The 15,470-nt window shown below is 46.1% G+C and overlaps 1 protein-coding gene across 1 annotated transcript in view; it reads left to right on the forward strand.

The window, feature by feature from the left end:
- The window catches only part of CACNA1H (calcium channel, voltage-dependent, T type, alpha 1H subunit), a gene marked incomplete at its 3' end in the record, with an annotated part of 121,074 nt that overhangs the window by 98,168 nt on the left and 7,436 nt on the right, over positions 1-15,470 (forward strand). The window contains exons 25-30 of the mRNA XM_009078739.1: positions 1,539-1,648; positions 2,728-2,861; positions 3,770-3,840; positions 11,189-11,267; positions 13,228-13,349; positions 13,978-14,316. Coding sequence (XP_009076987.1) covers positions 1,539-1,648; positions 2,728-2,861; positions 3,770-3,840; positions 11,189-11,267; positions 13,228-13,349; positions 13,978-14,316 — 855 coding nt within the window. The remainder of the gene's footprint in view (positions 1-1,538; positions 1,649-2,727; positions 2,862-3,769; positions 3,841-11,188; positions 11,268-13,227; positions 13,350-13,977; positions 14,317-15,470) is intronic.

Raw genomic sequence — 15,470 nt, forward strand, 5'->3', positions numbered from 1 at the left:
CCACTAACAGATATAAACTTGAAGTTAATGTGTGCAGAGCATTTCTTTTCATCAATGAATTCAAAGTAAACCAACTCCTAAGCCCAACCCTTCCTTTCTTTATGGATCATGAAGTCATTATTTCCCAAGATAACCTTTGACATAAACTTACAGCCTGTCCTATATTAATCATCCATCATATTGTCCTTCATGGAGCTCTAGATTCAGTGTTTACTTGTCCAGTATTCCATGGTCTGCTAGGGAACCTGCAATTGTCTCCTGGATGCTGAGCCAGAGGGAAACGTGTGTTTGACACCAACTGATTGTGTGCTGCTCTGCCCCCAGAATTCTTTTGCACAACAGCCTTTGTTCCCCATGTACATTGTATTTATCCAAATTAGGTCTTATTTATGCTTGAGTTACATTCATAAAACAGAGTGTTGTGAATCTGGATGCAAATCTTCACAACTGATGTGAGAAGTCAGGTTCAGGCACTGCTTCAGATGGAACAGGAAATTGTCCCACATTCTTTTAAGCTGCCATTTAATTTTGGGGTGTGGAACAAAAATAGGGATAGTAGTGCAGTGAGGAATGCCAACACCTAAAAAACTTAGAGCTCTCCTTCCCAAAAAATCAGCGTACGGGTCATGCCATGGTGACCCCATCGTATATGTGGGGTCAGCAAATCGCAGTCATCACACAAAGGTGACAAGGGGAGATTTTCTGTGCCCTGGGGCTTCCTCTGACAGGCTTTGCAGACTCCTCTATTGCATTTATTTCCAATTTTGTCTGGTTTGATGTTCATCATTCTCATTTTCTTGTTGAAAATAGAGGCCTATGCTACATTGAACTAGATTTCCCTCCTTCCTCTCCCCCAAGCCCTCCCCATCCAAAGAGCTGTTTCACTCTGCAGCTGTCTATTTTAAGGTCCCAGCAAGATTCTTTTGCTATTGTTGGCCTACAGCTTCAATGAAATCCATTATAAACACTCATCATCCTAAAGTATAAACACTGTGGATTCCTGACTTCCGAGAGCAGCTCCATAGAGATCAGGAATGTTGCACCAAATATGGACATGCTGTGCCCAGCTCTAGAGATGTAACATTTTTCAAGAAGGCAAGATTTAATCCATATCCAACATTTTTTATTTTTCTAAGCTTTATAAGCAAAGCCTTTCGCCCAAGGACTGCCATGCTGGAATAAAGAATGATCCATCTAGTTCTTCATTCTACCCAAGGCTGGGCAGGTCAGAAGAAGTAAACTTTAGTAGATGGGGAAAGGGTGAAATTTTTGTGTCTGACCCAAACTGAACAGTTTGTGCCCTGAAATTGAACTTGACATTTTTAGCACAACCAGTCTTAGTGCTTTTGAGGTTTTTGTTTGAATCAGTGTTTAATCCTTTGTTTGAGTTTTGCTGTGTGATTTAGTGAACTCTGCAAGATATTACAACTTACATTTCTTACATCTCTGTGCCCTTGTCACCCTTGTCCCTGCCACTAACTCCATGGGGGTCTAGGAAAGGATAACTGGGCTGCTCTAACTGGTGTCTTTCTTTTCAGTCCCTGGATGAAGCCCTGAAGTACTGCAACTACGTGTTCACCATAGTTTTTGTGTTCGAGGCAGTTCTGAAGTTGGTAGCATTTGGGTTCCGAAGGTTCTTTAAGGACAGGTGAGAGTATTTTAAGCTCCTGTGCCTTTGGGATTCAGAGCCGAATTGACCCAGTTTTAGAGCCAGATGCTGGGGAAATATGGCATCACTGTGATAGTACTTACTGCATGCTGTGTGCAAGAAGAACCAAGAGCTGTCTCTGTTGGTGAAAACTTTATAGTGTAGGAGCTAAAAATTCTAGGAGCTGCTGGTTCTGCTTTGCAGAAGGAATTCAGAAAGTCTTACGCAATTATAGGTTCATCTTTTCCCCAGTCTCCCACTCCACCACGTCTGACTGGCTCAGCTTAGAGGTCAGAAACAACCTGTTGGCATCAATCCAGTCCTCAAAAAAGTAGGTTTGGCAGCCTGAGGTCACAGACTCCCTTAGAACAAGTCTCCTTTGCAGTCCAAACCAGTCCTTTGGTGACTGCTGGCTTTGAAAAGCCTTTGGCACACACAAACCTCATGGAGTTCAGCTCCTCTGCCTTCTCATTCCACCTGTAGAGACCTATGGATCTCATTCTGCCTCCCCTTGAGCCAGAAAGAAATGTGTGTGAAAGCAGGTTGTGGTCTGGGGAGCAGAGTATAATTGGACACTTTTCCACAAGATCAACTTGTCTGCTTCATTTATCCTGACTTGGGTGGTCAGAAGCTGCTCTGAGCAATGTTACTGATGAGGGAAATTGTGTAGGACATGCAGTTTCTTCACCTCTTGCTGTCATTCTAGTGATAGTGTGAAAGGCCCTTTACAAGTGTTAGGCCATAAATCAACCAAGCTACTCAAGTAGAGTAATTTAAGAGACAAGTGACAACATGGGAGCAGCTGTATGGCATCACATCAAAGGTGCCTCTAGCCTGGAAGTGGGCAGGGACACTTCCCACTCAGCTTACAGTCACTTCCCAGAGCTTGTGGCTCACACAATGTCTGTGCCAGTTGCAGTGAATTGATTTTGTACCACACAGAAGATCATGAGCCCAGATGTGAGAGAGTAGGAGCATTTGGGATTTGCTTGTGCTTGTTATTTACATATAATTTCCTACTGTTGTGTGTCTGTCCATGCATGATTTTCATTTTTGTTGTCCTTCCTCTCTGTCTGTAGGTGGAATCAGCTGGATTTGGCCATAGTTCTCTTATCAATTGTGGGAATCACACTGGAGGAAATTGAAATGAATGCTGCACTGCCCATCAATCCCACCATAATCCGCATCATGCGGGTGCTGAGGATAGCAAGAGGTATGTCCTGCTCCATGGAGCTCTGGCCATCCCTCTAGCCACACTGGGAAATGACAAAACTGCTGATTCAGTTCAACTGGAGAACAGTTATGTGATGGGGCTGAGAAGTGTCAATTCAGGGACAAGGTTTTGTGAGTGTTTCCAGTGGCATCTTAGATTGGACTCTGATTCAAACCTGAGATGACAGACCTTTGATACCGATCCAGACAAGAGCAGGAATTGATGGAGAAGGGGGAATCAGAACTTGAGATGATGCTCTCCACTGATGAAGTGTCTCCCCATCACTTTTCCATTTTCTTTCATGGGCATGTTGAAATTCTAAATCCCTGAATGGTTTGGGTTCAAAAGACCTTAAAGCTCATCTCGTTCCAATTCCTGCCACAGGCAGGGACCCCTTCCACTAGATCAGGTTGCTCCAAGCCCCATCCAACCTGGCCTTGAGCACTTCAAGGCCGGGGCAGCCACCGCTTCTCTGGGCAACCTGTGCCAGTGCCTTGCCCACCTCATAGGGAAGAATTTCTTCCCAATATCCCATCTATCCCTGCCCTCTGGCAGTGTGAAGCCATTTCCCCTTGTCCTGTCCCTCCGGGCGCTTGTCCAAAGTCATTCTCCAGCTCTTTTGGAGCCACTTTAGGTACTGAAAGGGGCTCTAAGGTCTCCCCAGAGCTTTCTCTGCTCCAGGCTGACTGCTCCCAGCTGTCTCTTTACCAAGATCCTTAACATCAATTGGTGTGGGAAGCACTCAGGATTTTCAGCTGCTCTGTGGGCCCTGCCAGGAGGCAGCCAACTTGCCATCTGTATGAGCAGATGTAAGAGATATAAACCCTCCCTAAAGGATCTGAACCCTTTCTGGATTTTACTTGCAATATTTCCCAGCCCTGCTGACCAGGATTTGCTTCTCATTGCAGTGCTGAAACTGCTGAAAATGGCCACGGGGATGAGAGCTCTCCTGGACACGGTGGTGCAAGCCCTTCCCCAGGTAAGCCCCTAGACTTCATCCATAGCTAGTGTGTTCCCCTGGGTGGACTGTGCCTTTTGGGCCTAGGGACAGCTCTATGACACCATGTTTGGTGGCCACTAGAAGCCACCTGGGGAGGATATCAGCTTTCTCTGGGCTTTGGTAGCAGAGTGTTGTATGGCATATCCAGCTTACATGGTGTGTGTGAGATGGGAGAACCAGAATGATGGGGAAGGAGTTAACAGAGAGGCAGTTGCTGCAGGCAGAGCTCTTACAAGCCACAGGTTTCACTGATAAGTTCAAGAAACACAAGGATAGACAAAGAAAGTTGTTGGTGAAAGCACTGGGAGCACACAGCTTCCAGCTCAGCAGTTTTTTGTGAGGCAGGAGCAATCATGGTTATTGACACTATTGACAGAGGTGCTGCAGTCTCTAAAAGACAAACTGAGGAGATGTTTCTGAGTGTTAAAAGCTTGAAACGAGGTCTCAAATTACCATATTCTCCTGAGCTGCAAGAGCAACAATGATGCTGCCAGTCTTAATGATGTTTGATAGGATCCTTCAAATGTTCAGTTCCTGGGACCACATTTTTATAGATCTATTTATTTGAGAAAAGAAGGAATAAAACTTTTTGCTGACTTGCAGTCCACCATCACAAGAATTCCAAAAAGTTTAAGGTTCCTTTCTTTTTGAAATCTTATCCTCTTTAAGGTGTGTTCTGCTGCTTTCAGTTTGATGGTCTGAGCCCTAATGTTTCAGTCTTTAGAGTCAACTCAGCTGCCTACACATTCCAATCTCATATTTCACCAGGATGTTGTATCCCACCAGACAGTACTGGCAACATTTACCACCACACTTCCCCAGAACTGAGTACCAATATGAGGTGCCAGAACCCTATAGCCTTCCTCTCTGAGTTGTCACTTTGAGGATGCACAAGCATGGTCAGACTAGTCCTTAGTTTTCAGCCCCTCCAGAACATCCCACACTGAAAGGAGCTTAATGAGTGGGGCCAATCCATTCTGTGTGTCCTGGGATGGACTGGGAGAGGTGGTAGGCAGTCACATCTGGATCAGGTTGAGCTGTCTGCAGAGGAATCCCCTGTGAACAGCAGGGTGGCAGCACTGTGGCTTGGCCAAAAGGAGACACCATGTAGATGTCTCTTCCAGAGGATGAGTGGCCATAGGAGAGTCAGGAGAACTAGTACATGTGATTACCCAAATATACCCCTGTGACTTAGTTACTAAGTACAAAGCAGCCCGTGATCTATTCCAAGTGAACTGGAAAACAAGGGGAATTTCTTTTTCTTAGAAAGACCCATTTGCTTTACTTTTCATCACTGCCATAAAGATGTTTCTAATCCAAGACATTTGGTATTCAGATTTCCCATGCAGTGAAGGATTTTGGCTGAGACTAAAGCACGGAATTTACCAACCTGATCCCTGCTTTGGCATCTCAAGAAAGCATTTGATTTGTGTCTATTTTTTTTCTTTCAAAAGCATTGTGATCACAGATCTTATTTTCTCTCCCTCCTTGTTTTCTCTTCCCCCCAAACAATAGTATGGCTGCAGGCCAGGCTTTTGGTTTCCTTGGGGTGTTCTTACAGTTTACATTCCAACCAAAGTCTCTTTTAAAAGGAAAACCCCAGGGATATTCCAAGCAGATCTCGTGCAGATAAAAATGCCATTTTGGCCTCCAGTAAAGTTGAGACAATGAGGAGAGTTGGGGATGACCTCTCCAACAATTGCTCCTCATAAAGCTGCAGCTTTCATTTCCAAGGGTTGTTACCCTCATTTATTTAGCAACCTAAAACCACAGCTGGAAAATCCTCATTGAATGTGGCTGCTAAGTGACAAGAAAAATTAATTTGAGGTTTATTCATTATGGTTTTGGGGAAAAATTTGTGTCTGGTGTGTGCAGAATGTCCATTTATGGACCGACGATGACAAGGTATTGTCATTGGAAAACACATGGTTTGGGTGATTTTCATCAGCTTTTTATTTGTTTTTATTCAGCAGTAGATACAGTTTGAGTAACACTTGGAGAACCAACTATCCCCAGGTTTGGGGGAATGTAGCATTTTGATCCAAGCTGGAAGCTGTCACAGTACAGGCTTGGTCTCCTCTTCTGGAGCTTCAGACTGACCTTGAGCTGCTGTGTTCAACATTTTCCTCCCCTTCTGCACCTCCTTGTCTGATAACCTCATGCCTGTCAGTTCAGAGACCTTCTCCTCTGTGTTATCTCTGGAAAAAAAATGAGATGGAGTAGAGGAAAACAAATGAGGAGACGACAGAAAGACAGAAAGAATAGTTGGGGAAGCATCTCAAAATGGCACTTTCTCTGTCTACCACAACCATATCCTCTTAGTCCCAGCAAAAGCAAAAGCCACCTGGTTCTTGCTTTAAGGATGCAAAGAATTAGGGAATCAGCCATCCCCTGTTGATGAAATACATCTTTGTTTACTCTTTCTGCTAAAAAACTCAGGTGGTTTTAGCCAAAATTGCATGTTCATTGGATGTAGTTTTGCTTTTTTTTCAGGCCATGAGAGATAAAATAATCTCTTGCAGTCTGGCAAACAGAAGAGCAATGAACTCCTTTAATCTCTCAGTATGCAGCAGGTTTTCAAGACCTGTTTCAAGTGTTTTCCTCTCCTTTATGAGCTCTGGCCCCATTAAGGCTCAATAATGAATTACACCACTCATGCTTCAGCTGAATATTTCCTTGCTTGTACATCTGGTGGCTGCACTGGTTTTGTAAGCAATGTGTGCTCTGTGTGACTCCTGTTTGATGGTGGTCCTTCGGTCCTTTTCCCATGAAGGCCAGTTCACCCTTTCTGGAGCATGGCCTGCACTTCACTCTCAGATTTGGAATGTGGCATTTGGCTGGGTTAAAATGCTCCTTGTGTGGGTGAATTCACCACCCTGAGCTCACTCTGCACAGCACTTCCAGTATGGACTGCCAGTAAGAACCCTGCAGTCCCTGCTGAGCTGCCAGAGTTCTTCCTGATGGGGAAGACAAATGGAATCCAGTCCAATTCCCATCCTGGCTCTGCAGGGCCAACAACAGTAAGATGTGGAACTTTCCTATCCAAAGATCTGGATTCTTTTACCTTCCATTTTCTCACTTGATCCATGGATGGCATGTTAATTAAATGCAGGCTGTACAGTATTCCTCCTCTTTGTCTTCCAAGCTTGGAACTCCCCCCAGATGGACTCTGTGCCAAGAAAAAAGTTAAGAACTCCTTGTTCTATCAGTTTCCAGGACAGGATCTGTAGTTTGCTCCTGTCCAGGAGTTTATCTCTTCTTGGTGCTGTAATTCCTGTGCTTATCTCAACTTCAGATCCTGAAGAGGTTTTCTGGCATTGTCTAACAGCAGTTGGGGGACAAAACCAAACCCACAGTGATGTGAACTCAGAGAGTAAGAAAAGGAATGTCTGACCAGCAAGCACTGTAGATGAGGTGGATTTTGGAAGATATGTGTTATGCTGCAGAGATGCCTGAGGGATTAGAGCACTGAAGCAGAAATCATTAGGTACAGAAAAAACCATCCTGTTGGCTCTGGGCTCTGTGGGACTGAGTGGAGCTCGTTCAGGTCACCTGGTGGCCTGTGGTTGCACAGTGACAGGACTTCAGCCTCCAAGGTTGTCTGGCCCATTCCACTAATCCTGGAATTCACACAGATGGCCTCTGTTTTCCAACCAAATGTGTCCATCTTCTCTAGGATCTAGTGCATAAATTAGCCTGTGTTTTCCCACTGCCAGGATTATTGCTTTGGCTGGAGAGTGATGGAAGGAAGATGAGGAGGACTCACATCCTTGGAAAGGATTGGCAGGGTCTTAGTTTTGTGAGAAATTGCTCTTGACAGGCATCCCAGGGAGCTGTGTGCACTGCCTGCATGAACAACTGGAATGCCAAAGTGTGGGCCAGTGATGCAGGAATAATGGATGTCAGAGCAGGAAGAGGCACAAGAGGAACTGGTTTCACCCAGCCATGACAAGAGTGGGGCAACAGAAGATGTGTACTTCATCAATGCCTCTCCCAGAGCAGGGAGAGCAGAGACCAGCTGGGTGTGTGGAAAGAAAAGTCCCCTTCCTTGAGCTGAGCAGGGTTATTCCAAGGCTTTTGCAATGGTAGATCACAGATCCAGCTGGGATGCACTGTGGGGTAGGGTGTAGCTGCTCATGGAGGCCTTCCCTGCTCCTCTGAGTGGGGTGGAGGACATTGCCTGTCTCCCCACAGCATCCCTCTGGCCCAGGCACACAGACACTTGCCAGCCAGGATGCCAGGAAGTGACGGTCCAGGAAGAACCAGATACTCACCAGTGTCTCCATCTTCTCTTGTGACTTCTCTGAGGTACTTCAGGGCACCAAGAACATCTCCAAGACATTCTTCATCTCTGCTTCATTCCCTGCAGTCCATAGCCCCCCCTCAGCTCTGAAGCCCCAGGAAATGATGGATAGCCCCTGGCTGCTAGAGGAAGGAGATATCTGGAGTCTTTTCTGCCCAGCCCAAGTCAGGGGGAGTTTGATGGATGAACAGAGAATAGGCTGACCTGTTCAGTGCTCCTAGAGCAGAACCACTTCTCAGAGCCTGCTTGGGTGACTGGCTGCCAGAGCTGAGGCTGCTGACCAGAGCCGTATCTCTGTGCCTCGAGAGTCCTACACAGGCATCCCAGCCTTTGGCTGCTGAAGAAAAGCACATGGAAGTGCTCCTGCCACCTCCCATTCCTTCAAGCAATATGACTCATGCATCATCTTTTTCTTGTCTGGTCTCAGTAGATCTCAAAGTGCTTTAGAAAGACATTAATTACCTATCCCTGAGGGAATTACAAATGGGTACCTTGAGTTACAGGAGAGGAATGACTCACTCAAGGTCACAGACACACAATCTACTTTCCTGCTGCTCAGTGGCCTCTGCCTGACCCAGCTGTCCCCACCTCAGCCCATCTCTGAGACTGTGCCTTGGGTCCTTCTCCATGCTCAGGCCTTGGTGGAGGTCAAGGGCTGAAGAGGACCTCTCCTCTCCTCCAGCTGCCTGCACATGTGGATGCTACATCTGCAGGGGGTGGTCAGGGCAGCAGGATGGGGAGCAGCTCTGGATGTTGGATACAGGGTAGGATGAAGTTCACCAGTGAAGGTGATCCCATCATCTATCCCAGGAGCTTTCTCTTGCTGGTGTCTCCTACGTCTCTCTCTCACATCACCACATTTCCAAACCAGTGCCAGATATTCAGTCACTTCCCAAGGGATCCTGGGCATGAGCTGAGCTTTGCAGCTGCCTGTATGTCTGCTCTGTACCAAGGACAGGTACAGCCTTAGCCACCAGCAACCCCCACATCAGCAAACGTGACTCTTGCAGCATTTTTAGGCTATGCCTGTGGCTGTCACACCTTGGAGGACTTTGTTCTGAGACTCTGTGGCCTTTGAAAGACTCATTATGAGACACATTGGCTCAGAGATGTAATTAGTCACCATCATAAATACAGAATCTTTTACAAATGCCCACTAGATAGTAGCAAATTGTTTATGAGCAAATGTCAGCTCATAACATCTTTGCATGTTGAAAGACAGATAATAGTTGTGACTGATAACTTGGTTATAACTTCGAGGTTAGTCTAAATTCTTTGGAGTTTCATCAATGCCAAAAGTTTACAGGTTGATTTATTAGCCATTAAACCAGCAGTAAAATATTCAGGCTGCTTTGAATAAAATCCAAGACCCTCTTCTGCAGGGCTTTAATATACAATACACTCAACCTAGAAAGCTTGTTTATCACTTTGATTTTCCCTCCCTTTAATTATTTGCTCATTTGCCTCCCTAGCAGTGTGTGTGTGTGTGTTTGTTTGTGCATGTGCCTGTTTCCTTGTCTTTTCTAATCTGCACCCCTTTGCAGGCTGCCTCCTAATGTCTCTCAGACCATCAGTGCTCCAGCAGACACAAGTTAGGAAACATTATTCCAGAAGACAGTACAGGCAGATGAAATAATCCAGTCTAGCCATCCACATCCCTGTATTATCTCTATTATTCCCTAGAGGATGGTAATAATGTTAGTGGAATTGCAGAGCTCTATGGGTAGTAGCCAGTTTAGGCTTTATAGCATTTACAGTCTCCAGTGGGTGATTTGACTATTCTCATTTCTTTAATACAAAAAAAAAACCCCAAACCCTCTTTCAGAACCTCTCTCACAACCAGTAGCTGTGTTACTTTTATGGTAACAGCTGTCACAGTGATGACCTTTCTAATAAAGCTAAGCAGCATGGTCAAAATACCCAGAGAAGAAAACTCCCTCAAACTGGTTCAATAGAAGATCTCTTGGAGATCAGGAATCCTTCATCCTGACTACCTGAATCACCACCTAGTTCATTATCAGTTCATTATTATTTAGGGATAAAATGATGCTTGTGATGCCATGTCTAGCTGGAGAACTCAATCACTTCATGTCTGTTACAAGCTGATAGACAGAAGCAATTAAAGTGGCAGGAGAGATAAACGTGAGCAGAGTTACTTGTCAGGTTACTCTGCCCTTCATGTTCTCTGCCTGAATCATGAAGAAAAATCTGGTCTTGGAGATGTTTTCAAAGCTTACATCCCATGTAGTGATTGACTCCAGCACAGATAACTGTAATTCCATTGATATTAAGAACCTTTGTGCTCCTTTAGCATCATTGCACTTCTGTTACGCTCTTCAGCCACCTTGCAGAGCATGTTAACACCTCCAGCAGCACCAGAACTGCCAGGTGCCTGCGTTTCAGTGTTGGGATATGGAATAAGGCTTTTCATTTGAGACACTGAAAGCTAAAATTCAGGTAGTTGTTGTTGAGAAGTGTCTGTAAAGGGGAAGCCTTGGAGAGCTTCACCTCTCACTAGAGCACTTGTTCCTTTGCTGAAAGCTCTCCAGAGCAGAGAAACCTTTGGGAACCAGGCAGTTTCTCTTGTGGCTTGTTATCAGCACTGTCTTCATGCTCAGAGCCTCAAACAGAAAGGAAAGGCCCTTAAAACTCAAGCCAGAGCACCAGGTCACAAACCACCACTGCCCTGAGGTGCAGGGTAAATAAGTGCTCCTGAGGCTATAGCTGCAGGGAAACCATATTCTATGTGAAAGCAGCATCTTAGGTGATTGGAGGGTGATAGAGAGGCACCAGCCACAGAGACTGCTTTGCTCATGGGAGTATCTGCTCCTTCTTCCACATGGGAGAACTCTCGGGGTCTGTTGAAGCAGAACTCTGAGAGGGAACCAGGGTGTTGGAAGCCAGGGGAGGTGCTGATTAGCCTCTGGTCACCTGTCCCTCCTTTGCCTGTGTTTAAAATGTGATGGAGTGATTAATTCATGACCTCAACTTGCCTGACCCTTGTTCTGCTTTCTCCTTGTGTAGGTAGGGAACCTTGGCCTACTTTTTATGCTCCTGTTTTTTATCTATGCTGCCCTGGGAGTGGAACTGTTTGGCAAACTCGGTGAGTAATGTGTCTGACGCCGTTCGTTTCATCCGGTTGATGTTTATTTGGTATCGAGCTGTTTCCTTTCTTCTCTCTCTCATTCTTGGGCCTTCCTTAGCTTCACAGCTCATGTTCTGAAGATTAAAGTTTTCTCTTGATCTCAGGGTCACGGATGACACATGAGGATGTAACACAGAACCTGTCTAACGTGCACACACACACATTTAGAGGCTTGTCCAACACCACCCTTGGCTGTAGAAGAACTATTTGCAATTTAAATATAATTGTCCAGCATGGATATGTTCACAAAGATGGAAGTTTGCTACTAAGACAGAACATGAGTCTGCAAAGCTGGATGGTGGTCAGACTTGTGCTGGAGAGGTGCCACCATAAATACATCCCTCCTCAGAGCTTCCACCACACTCCATTAGTTCTCTGCACTTGGCTGACATTGCTCTTCCAGCTGCCCAAGGCTGGTCTGTCTGTTGTTCTCAGCATCACCTTCCCCTTTCTACATAAATCAGGAAGCATCCAGTGGTTCCTGATTGTCCAGTTATTCCTCCAGCTTGAGGACACTGCAGAGCTGGTCAGGAATGTGTCCATCACTGAAATCAGGTGGAGGTCTAGAGCAAACACCTTACCTTGCCCAGCTTAGCCAGGACAAAGCAGTCCCTGCCTCCAGACATGCTGTTGGAAGGAGCTGTGTCTGCCTCCTCAATGTTTCCATCCCAATTAGGGCTTCAGGAGCACCAGAAAGGCCCTTCCTGCACAGAGGGTTTATGGCTGTCAGTAATCCCCTTTGTGAGTCCAGCCCTCTGCTCACATTACACATTTCTGAAAGCAGAATAATTCTTTCAACCAAATTGTTTTTCAGTCTCCAACAAATTTGGGGGGGAAAAAAAACCAGTTCTGCATCCAGCCCAAGTGAAATACTGTGGGTTTATATTACACATCCATATTTGTGTATGCAGTCACAAGGTGAAAAATAGCTTATTCACAGAGGCACCTTCTGCTGCTCTGAGTCCTGTTTGTGTTTCCACACACACCTGGCCAGGGCCAGCCCCAGGTCACCACAGCACAGGGACAGAGGCTGGGACAGCCTGACCTGTCTGGGGCAGCACACTGCTTCCCATCCCAGTTTAACTGGGAAATACCTCATTCCTTTTTCCTTGATCACTGCTAGTCCATGTCAGCCACAGGAAGCATCAGACTGGTCATTAGTTGGTTTTGGTTTATTTGGTTTTTTGTTTTGCCTTCCAATTTACTTCCACATGAAAACCTAATAGTGAAATACCCAAACAAGAGACATTGCTGCTTGTCCTAATGAATATTTAACGAGCCTGTGTTTTATGGGAAGAAGGATATTTCATATGTTCAATTTACATTCATTAGGATATTAATTCCCAGGGGGAAAATGTCAAATTGCTCCACTTTATCTCAGTGAAATATCCCTCATGGTAGATGTACCCTGTAAACAGTCATCAAGACAAGGACATAAACCAGAGGAAAACAGACAAAGGATGCTGTAGAGCAGGATTGGTTGAGAGAACCCAGGAATTCTGCTTGTTTCCACCTCCTTTTAGATGTCTTTGTGTTTGGCTCTGCCTGTAAAGTAAAGAGTATCACAGAAATTACAGAATGGTTTGGCTTGGCAGGACCTTAAAGATCATCTCATTCCACCCCCTGCCATGGGCAGGGACACCTTCCACTAGATCAGATTGCTTAGAGCTCCATTCAACCTGGCCTTGAAATTCCAATGACAGAGCTCCTGGTGACCTGTCCCAGGGTCCTCCAGATGAAAACAACTCTCCCAATGTCCCACCTGGACCTCCTGAGCAGGCCACCAGGAGTTCACCACTCCCTGATGCCATGTAGCAGTGTGACGTAGCTCAGGGTCCTTCCACCAGGTTTGGGGGCTGCTCTGAATAAGCTCAGACAAATGTGGCCTCACTGATGTGTTCCTGCTTCTCTCCTGCAGACTGCAGTGAAGAAAATCCTTGCGAAGGTCTGAGCCGCCATGCGACTTTCACCAACTTTGGCATGGCCTTTCTCACCCTCTTCAGGGTGTCCACGGGGGATAACTGGAATGGGATCATGAAGGTGTGTGCCATCTCTGTCTGGGCTCTTTCTTCTCTCTACAGATACACTGATAAAGATTTCAAACAAATTAAGGCAACTCTTGTGTGCGAACAAAAAGGTTTCCTCTTAAAAATATCAAAATTATGCTTCCTAATTTAAAAGCTAAGTGTATTTTCAAGCTTGTGTTGTCCTGAGTCTCACCCAGCCTGAAACTTCATTCTTTTTAACATCTATATAATCCTTCAGAGAAACTATACCAGATGTCACGGCTGAGAGGGGTAACAAGGTACTCTGTGTCCTGTGCCTTTGGGATCATAGAATCACAGAATGGTTTGGGTTGGGAGGGACCTTAAAGCTCATCTTATTCCAACCCCTGCCATGGGCAAGGACACCTCCCACTAGACCAGGTTACTCCAAGCCCCATCCAACCTGGCCTTGAACACTTCCAGGGACAGGGAGTCCACAACCTTTCTGGGCAACACAGTCCTCCTCTTCGTAGATGATGTAATTCACAATCTCTGTATTTTCTTGTATCCATTTGAATTGTACCTATGAGCCTTTGTGCCCAGGTTGTGTTATTTTGATGTCTCTGTATTTGGGGCCCAAGCAGAGCCCCAGCCCTTATTAATCCCTCCCCTCTCTGTGGCAGGACACTCTCCGGGAATGCACTCGGGAGGACAAGCACTGCCTCAGTTACCTTCCTGTCATCTCTCCTGTCTACTTCGTCACCTTCGTCCTCATCGCACAGTTCGTCCTTGTCAACGTGGTGGTGGCAGTGCTGATGAAGCACCTGGAGGAGAGCAACAAGGAGGCCAAGGAAGATGCTGAGATGGACGCTGAGATCGAGCTGGAGATGTCCAGAGGAGCAGGCACCTCGGCCCTGGGTGGGAGCAGGGGAGGTGCTGTGGCCCCAGAGAGCCGAGTGCCCTGCAGAGGTCAGGAGACCATGAAGTCAGCGGCAGCAGTGCAGGTGAAGCACCAAGCCCTGGTAAGAGCTCACATAAACCTCTTTGGCTCAGGGTAGGGAAGGGATGGTTCTCAGCAGTCCCTGCTGTCTGATCCCCAGGCAGTCAGATCCTCAGTGACACAGATCCAAAGGGACAGGAGACAAGGCAGCGTGGGAGAACACAGCTTTCCTGGTCCCCTTACGGCAGAGATGTCACCACCACCCCCACATCCTGAGTCATCTCAGAAGGGCTCCCTGAGGTGGAAGCTGCTGGAAACACTGTCCTGACCATTGTTCCAGGAGAGGGTTGAAAATCCATCTCTTGCCTCTTTCCATTCATTCCAAGGTTGTGAATTTGAAGTTCAGAACCATCATGCCACAGGTCCCTGTCCTGCTCTCCCAGCCAGTCCTTGGCATTTAGTGTGGGCAGCAGCACCAGGGGGCAATCTCATAGTGAATACTGACACTGTCAGCAAGGGATGGCATAAATTCCCTTCACATAGACACAGATATACTGTTTGGGCTCTTTTTAATCCCACTTTGAGATTTTGAGAAGCCTCAAGCAAATCAGTGCAGCTCAGGAGGGTGTGTGTGACACTGGTTGGAGCCTGCAGCTTCCCACTGGCTCAGGCCCTGATTTGGACCCTGGGAATTGCCAGAGCTTCTCAGCAAGAAGCTGGAGGTTCCTAGGTTGATTTTCCAGCCATTGCCTGCTCTCTGATTCCTGTTACTCCTCTAGGAAAACAAGGCAATCAGAAATCCAGGGGGGAAGGGGAGGCATGAGATAATTGTCTCATCCCATGTCAGCAGCATATGATTAAGAGTGAATATGAAATTGCTTTGTCACCATGATTGCAAATAGCTCTACCATGAAATGAATGAGGGATTTGAGATTAAATTACATTGAATTAGATTTTTGTAAGATCTATCAGACTCTATTAAGGCAAGTAAAAAAGAAATTTGGTTACACAGCAAAGGGAAATTCACTATTTGAATGCAGTTCCTGACAGATATTTCTGCAGGAAAATGCACCATAACCAGGTTGCTTTTCTCACTGAGGGAAGAGAGGGCACATCCTGTCAGACAGGATGGGATTGCAAATTGAGTCCATTCTCCTTGGGTTTTCCTCATCTAATACTTCCCAAGCACGTCAGGAGCTGTGCAGAGCTTCCTCTTAACCCTAGAATCTCCTCGGG

Source organism: Acanthisitta chloris, unplaced genomic scaffold (genome assembly GCF_000695815.1).
Source record: "Acanthisitta chloris isolate BGI_N310 unplaced genomic scaffold, ASM69581v1 scaffold497, whole genome shotgun sequence".
Lineage (NCBI taxonomy): Eukaryota > Metazoa > Chordata > Aves > Passeriformes > Acanthisittidae > Acanthisitta > Acanthisitta chloris.